This window comes from Gracilinanus agilis, chromosome 4 (genome assembly GCF_016433145.1).
Source record: "Gracilinanus agilis isolate LMUSP501 chromosome 4, AgileGrace, whole genome shotgun sequence".
NCBI lineage: Eukaryota > Metazoa > Chordata > Mammalia > Didelphimorphia > Didelphidae > Gracilinanus > Gracilinanus agilis.
Genome location: NC_058133.1, coordinates 191,904,319 through 191,912,018, shown reverse-complemented (window position 1 = coordinate 191,912,018; position 7,700 = coordinate 191,904,319). Strand labels below are relative to the sequence as shown.

Genomic DNA, 7,700 nt, shown 5'->3' with positions numbered 1-7,700 from the left:
TCTCTCTCTCTCTCTCTCTCTCTCTCTCTCTCTCTCTCTCTCTCTCTCTCTCTCTCTCTCTGTCTCTGTCTCTGTCTCTGTCTCTGTCTCTATCTCTATTTAAAAATCCCCCACCTTCCCTCTTAGAATCAATACTATGTATTGGTTCTAAGGCAGAAGAGTGGCAAGGGCTGGGCAATTGGGCTCAGCTACTTGCCCAGGGTCACACAGCTAGGACGTGTCTGAGCTCAGATTTGAATCTAGGACCTCCCATCTCTAGACCTGGCTTTTTAGCTGCCCCGACATCAAAGCCCTAGGGAGAAATGGCCAGAGTTTTGTACCAGGGTGGATGCTTTAGACGCTTAGGACAGCAGCCCGCTGGGGATGCTTCCTCCTTAGCTGTCCGAATCGCAGGGTGGCAGGCTAAGCAATCACCTCAATCTCAGGTGTGCTTTGGTAGCAGCAGCCGGTTAGGTTAGGTGAGCTTCCCCAGCCCAGTGCTACTGCTGCTGCTGCTTGCCCTAGCTGCAGAAATAGCTAATTACAATGTGAAAACAATCACTGAGAAATCATTCCCATCCTACCGTGGCTAAGAGCGACTGCAGCTCAATTTCTAAGGTTTGAAGGGTGCGTTTCATTTCAGTCAGTTCACTCCTGGCGGATGTCGTGGCGCCAACGTCCTCCGAGATCTGCTGCTGCAGGGACGCACTCTGAAACAGCGCAGGAAAGGCAGCCAGCTCTTAGTTCCGTGCCCATTATTGGAAGGCCAAATACATTAAAACAAACAAACCCAAAGCAGATTAACCTTTTCATTGAACCAGGCTTCAGCATCCCTGCGGTTCTGCTCAGCCAGGTCCTCGTACTCAGCTCTCATGTTGTTCAACAGAAGGGTCAGATCCACGCCTGGGGCAGCGTTCATCTCCACGTTCACGTTTCCTCCCGCAGCGCACTGGAGGGCTTGCATCTCCTAGAAATAGAAAAACATTTCCCTCAGGTATGCAGACTTTACAAGGCACCTCTGTGGTCTAATAGATGAAATGCTGGACTTGGAATCAAGAAGATCTGAGTTCAAATTCCGCCTCAGACACTTCCTGGGGAAATTAATCTTTCTATATCTTAGTTTCCCTATCTGTAAAATTGAGATAACAACAGCACCGATCTCCTGAGGTTGTCATGAAAATAAAATCAAATAATATATTCAGGGGGTAACTAGGTGGTGGCTCAGTGGATTGAGAGCCAGGCCTAGACACAGGAGGTCCTGGGATCAAATTTGGCCTCAGATACTTCATAACTGTGTAATCCTGGGCAAATCACTTAATCCCTACTGCCTGGCCCTTACCCTTCTTCTGCTTTGGAACCAATACACAGTATTGATTCTAAGACAGAAGGTCAGGGTTTAATACATATGTATATTATATATGTTATATATATATCTACATATATACAAAACACTTTGCATATTTTAAAGCACTATTTATGTTTTATCATCATCATCATCATCCTTATTGTTATTACTCAATCAAGGTCACATCACTCAACAATATGAGAACCAGGATTAGTACTCAAGCCTCCCAACTTTCCTGTTCTTTCTATTCTATTATATTTATTCTCTATAGCTCTTCTATAGTTAGCCTGTGTCCTCCAGAGCCCTTTGCCATAAGAAAATCCATCAAGATATTCCAAGGGCATCATCATGCCTTTTTTTAGTTTCCTTTTACCTAGGTGAAACATCCCTCATTCCTTCAACCATACATCACCTTATTCAGTGACTGATGCTAATGTCAATGAGATAATATTTATAAAGAACATTGCAAACCTTAAAACACAATATAAATACTAGCTATTAGTATGACATATTTTTTTTTTAACCCTTGTACTTTGGTGTATTGTCTCATAGGTGGAAGATTGGTAAGGGTGGGCAATGGGGGTCAAGTGACTTGCCCAGGGTCACACAGCTGGGAAGTGGCTGAGGCCGGGTTTGAACCTAGGACCTCCTGTCTCTAGGCCTGACTCTCACTCCACTGAGCTACCCAGCTGCCCCCAGTATGACATATTTTTAACCCAACTAAAGTCCAAATTTCAGAAATCTTCACTTCCATTCTAAAAATTAATTTATATAATCTATGACCAATTTATTATTTTGGTATATATTATTATAATAAATTGGTCATAGATTATATAAATTAATTTTTTTCCAGAATATTATTTCTTTTTTTTTTAAAGCCAGCATTGATTTGATTTTTCTTGGCAAAAGAGACTGAATTCTATCTCTAGCTAAAACCTCAGTTCATTTTAAGCTGTTCATCATTTGTATGCAGATGTGTCACACTAATTATGATGAAGGATATGAATATACAGAACAGCTGTGGAAGATACCATTAATTTAAAAAAAGTAACTGAAAGTATAAGAAATAACACCAGTTATAGAGATGTCTTTAAATAGATCTAGAGCATGATTAGAAAATGAGACTGATTCATGAAGGTTGTTCTAAAAGAAGTTTCCAAAATATCTGGAATAATAGCGACATCATTGAAATAAGTGTGAAGTATCTTAGGCCTCCATATAGACCACCAGATAACTAGGAGTTACAATGGTTAGAGCATTGCAGTTGGAATCAGGAACATGAGTTCAAACCCAGTCTCAGACATTTACTAGCTATGTGACCCTGGGCAAGTCACTTCACCCTGTTTGCCTTAGTTTTCTCATGTGTCAAATGAACTGGAGAAGGAAATGGCAAACCGCTCTAGTGTCTTTGACAAGAAAACCCAGGATGGGGACGTGAAGAGTTAGACGTGACTGAACAACAACAATTTCAGGGTGGCTGTTGGAACAACATCATGCCTTTACTTGCACAAGTTGTTGCACATTTGTTGAAAGGAAAACCCCCTCATCGTTTTATACTTACATTTTGTACTTAATTAAGAATATTATTGTTCTGAATAATTAGTCACCTTAGTAAGAGACTTAGCTCCCAATGAATTTGACATTCCCCAAAATCAAACTCATCCTAGAAGATGAGGATTTCCCATTACTGCAAATATTCAAAATAATGCGTCCGAGGATTGAAAGACATTTCCAAAATATTAGGTTCTAAAATGGCTCAGCATGACCATATCATGGGAATATGAGTATGGGGGCAACCATCTTTGGAATGTATGGTTTTCTTTATACTTGTTTAAAAGTAATTTTAATACTTTGTAATAACACTGATTAAGTTGTTTTTTTCCCCAAGCTATAATATGGTGAGAAAGCAATATATTATATTATGTTTATTCTAATGTTCCAAAGCTCCCACTGTGACCTAGGAATTCATCTTGAATATTCTACTAATGTTTCTTTTGGTTAATTGATTCTTTCCATGACTGATGAGACCACAGTGCTAAGAGACTAAGATCAAATGTCTAACCCACATGTAGGTTATGCAATTTTATTTTCTTGATCAAAGTCATTTGCTGAAATTAGTTTTCCATTTAGCAAATAGGAGCCCTTGGTCACATGAAGGACTAGGTAAAAGAAGCATGGACCCATCCCCCAAATATGATCATAGGATTATAGATTTTGAGCTAGAACTGACCTCAGAGGTCATCTAGTTCTGTTCCTCTTTTTTTTGCAGATGAAGAAATAAAAAGCCCAGAGAGGGGAATTAATTGGGCAAATTCACACAGGTGATATGTAGGACTGGGAGAGAAGCAAGTGGGGATAAGGGGATCTGAACACAGGTCCTCCTGATTTTAAATCCAATGCTCTTTTCCGGTATTATACTGCTAACCGAAAATCTATGGACAATGGGTTAATAATAGCATTGCTATCCTATCAGAAAGCTAGTTCACACTATATTCCATTGTAGGTAGACCATCTTTTTAGGGAGAGGGTCTATTTAGGAAACTGAATTCCTACCTCCTTATGGTTTTTCTTGAGGTAAGTCAGCTCCTCATTCAGAGTTTCATACTGAATCTCCAGGTCAGTTCTGCACAGGGTCAGCTCATCCAGGACTCTTCTCAGTCCATTAACATCAGCTTCAACATTTTGGTGTAAAGCCAGTTCGCTTTCATACCTTTATGAATATTAAAGAATTTTCATTACATTGGGATAGACTGGGGAAATTGAGTCACAAAAGGGGGTGGATCCAATGCTAGCGTTCTGTTCATCCTGAGGTTTCCAAACAGAGGAACTTTTATAAAGGTGAATGTAGGGGCAACTCTGGCCTCAGTTGCTTCCTAGCTGTATGACCCTGGGCAAATCACTTAACCCCCATTTCCTACCCCTTACCACCCTTCTGCCTTGGAACCAATAAATATACAGTTATTGATACTAAGACAGAAGGTAAAGATTTTTTTTTTTTAAGGTGAATGTGCTGCATTAGAGTTTTGAGTTGTCTCTTTTACCCTTAAGCCAATGAACATGGCTGGCTATTTATTCCAGTATGTACTTTTTTTTAAATGTAAATTTGTTTGTTATATTAAAATGCTTATGTAAGTCCTCTCTTTCTCCCTTCCTTTCACCTGTTAGAAAAGGCATAATTTGACAAAATATCTATATATCTATATCTATATTTATCTCCTATAAATCAATGCCTGACTCACACTCCTTCCTCATCTCTGATTCTTATAGGATTAAAAAACCTTAGAGGGAATGGAGCCCAAACCCTTATTTCACAAGTAAGGAAAATGAAGCCTGGACCCAAGTGTCTCTCCTTTAGATTATGAGCTCCTAAGGGCTGGAGCAGGGCTACTTTCTGCCTCTTTTTGTATCCCCGAAACCAGGTACAGTTGTACCTGGCACACAGTAGGGATTTTATAAAGGTTTTTTGATCGGTTGATTTCCTGTGATCACATAGCTACTATCTGGGGCATATTTCGAAATCAGTTCTTCCTGGCTCTAAGTCCAGTACCCTAACCACTATAAGAGGCCACTCAACAAGGATCTCAATGACTCTAGATGCATTCAAGGTTCAGATCATATTCCAGTTCCTAAAAGGAGCCTTTTTTTCTTCCCCTCTTCCACTTAGTCACTGATGTTCCCATTTGCTTTTTGTACTAATTCTATGTTGGTTTCAAAATTGTTTTCCTTAAACTTTAGATATTGTCATCTCATCCAATTTCCTCACTTTGCTGATGGGGAGACAGAAACTCAGAGAGGAGAGACAACTGTCTTAAGGTCAAATATCTATGAAGTGGCAGAGTCAAGATTTGAATTCAGGTCTTCTTGATCTAGAATTCTTCCCAATATACCCCAGAAATGGTATTAACTATTTAAATCATCCACTTCATTCTTCAGATTGGCTCCAAATGACTTTTAGTTATTTCCTAAAATCACATATTGTCTCAAAATAAGAAGATTGACCCTGAAGTTGCTTAAAGGACTTCTTCCCTTCTTAAAGTATCTTATTCTTATTTATCTGTGTATATATCTTATCCTTTCATGGAATGTAAACTCCTTGAAGGCAGGAACTATTTTTCCATTTATCTTTGTTTTCTTAGTTCCTGGCATACAGTGGTTACTTAACAATTGCTTGTTGGGTTAGGTTGGATTTTATTTTTATATTTACATATATATTTTAAAGTTAAAGAGTTAAACTTCATGGCCTTTAAGACACCTTCCACTTCTAAGTCAATGTCCCTATGATCCTACGAATATCCCATTAGTATCCTAATTTCATGATCATTATAAATCTTAACTTTTTTAAAATTTGGGAATAATACGGCCAGAAATATTTGATGAAAGGATCAGCTAGTGAATGAACTCCAATGGTTTCTGTTATTCCTGAATGTCTTTTCCCTATACTTACTTCAGTCTGAAGTCATCAGCCGTGAGCCTGGCATTATCGATCTGCAGGACAGCACTGGCATTGCTGGTGGTCGAAGCAATGATCTAGAAATGGGAAGGTTGACAACATTAAGACAATGTTTTTCCACGGATGATTATCGAAAGTTTCATAGTTTTCCCCCCTTCCTGAATTGAAAATGGAAGCGCTACAGTTCTTCTTCAGAATATATAGGATCACTTCAATGTGGGTAGTTCTTTTATGCAAATCTCAACCCACCTAACCTTCCTATAACATTCCACTTTTTCCCTCTCCATCTTCCATTCATATGTTAAAACAATGGAAGTAACAATCAAAGTGAGAATAAATACATATGATCAAAAGGAGATATTTCCATGATGGGGTTAATCAACTCAGATAGACAAAAAACAACCATACTTAATGATAGATGAAATTTTCCTGGTTTGTTTTTAAACTTGAATAAGGGCAATAACTTTTTTAGAACTCAGCCCTTTGAAAATGCTTTTTCTGGTTAGATTCTATGGCTAAGTATATTTTGAAGTAAAGGATTACAGGATTATTGATTTAGGGTTGGAAATCAACTGAATTGAATTCAACAGTCATTTATTATTGTATTAATTAGAAGAGAAGTTACAACTCATACTTGCATAGTGTACTGAAGTTGCAAAACATTTTATATCCATCATTTAATAATAATACCAGGTAGATCCTATTATTTCCCCCTTTTTTTAAACATGAGGAAACCGAGTTTCAAAAATAATTGACTTGTTCAGGGTAACAAGAGGGAAGCTAAGTGGCACAGTGGATAGTGTGCCAGGCCTAGGGTTATGAAGGTGAGTTTTCCTGAGTTCAAATATGGTCTCAGATGCTAACTAGCTGTGTGACTCTGGGTAAGTCTCTGTTTGCCTCAGTTTCCTCTTCTATAAAATGAGCTGGAGAACAAAATGGCAAACTACTTCAGTATCTTTGCTAAGAAAACCTCAAGTGGAGTCATGAAGAATCAGATATGCCTGAAAAATGACTGAACAACAATGACAACAGAATAACAAGGCTAGTGTCTGAGATTGAATTCAAATTAAAATTTCCTGATTCCAAGTCCAGTAATGTCTCCACTATGCAAAGCTGTTTTGTTCTGCTCATTTTTAAAGATGGGGAATGTGAGGCCTTGAGAAGTTAAGTATTATGCTGAAAATAATAAATGGTAGAGCTGGGACTTGACCCTAAAGTCCTCTTAGTTCTAATCCATCATTCTTTTCACAATAATGGGGGCTCATAAAAATTACTCCAAGATAGTTTCTTACCTGATTCTTAAGATCTTCAATTATTGGTAAATATCTGCTATAGTCATGATCGAGACCCCGGCAAGATCCAGGACCAAATTTCTCATACCACCCCTTGATCTTCTCCTCAAGCTCAGCATTTGCCTCTTCCAGAGCTCGCACATTATCCAGATAAGAAGCCAGGCGGTCATTAAGGTTCTGCATGGTCACCTTCTCATTGCCAGAAAGGAGCCCTCCTTCGCTCCCAATGAAGCTAGCGCAGGAAGTGATGCCTCCAGTGGAACTGCCCCCAAAAGCACAAGAAAAGCCACTGCCGATGCCAGATACTCCAGATGCATTTCCAGTCCCAAAGCCTGACCCTGCACTAGAGAGCCTGACAGAGCTTGTTGTGGGCCGGGAGCACGATCTCCTTGGACCGCTGGAAAGGCAAAGAGACATGGTTGATGGAGTGTTGGGGAGAGTCTTCCTATGCAGTCAAGAAGTTCAAGTGGAATGTTGGTGTCTGAAATGATTTGGTTTGCCTTTTTTATAGCCAATTCCTTAGGGTGTTTCTGCCTGAATTGTGCCTACCAAGAGTAAAACATTGCTTGCCTATTCAGCAAGTTACCCTAATTGGGTGCTTTTTTATTTTCATAATTAGCAAATAATTTTGCTG

General features: G+C 39.1%; 1 protein-coding gene across 1 annotated transcript in view; it reads right to left on the bottom strand.

Annotated features, from left to right (window-relative positions):
- The window catches only part of KRT25 (keratin 25), a 13,535-nt gene extending 6,052 nt beyond the window's left edge, over positions 1-7,483 (bottom strand). The window contains exons 1-5 of the mRNA XM_044676864.1: positions 7,067-7,483; positions 5,769-5,851; positions 3,878-4,034; positions 785-946; positions 564-689 (exon numbers count right to left, since the gene is read on the bottom strand). Of these exons, the coding sequence (XP_044532799.1) occupies positions 564-689; positions 785-946; positions 3,878-4,034; positions 5,769-5,851; positions 7,067-7,483 (945 nt within the window). The remainder of the gene's footprint in view (positions 1-563; positions 690-784; positions 947-3,877; positions 4,035-5,768; positions 5,852-7,066) is intronic.
- Positions 7,484-7,700: the final 217 nt, after the last annotated feature.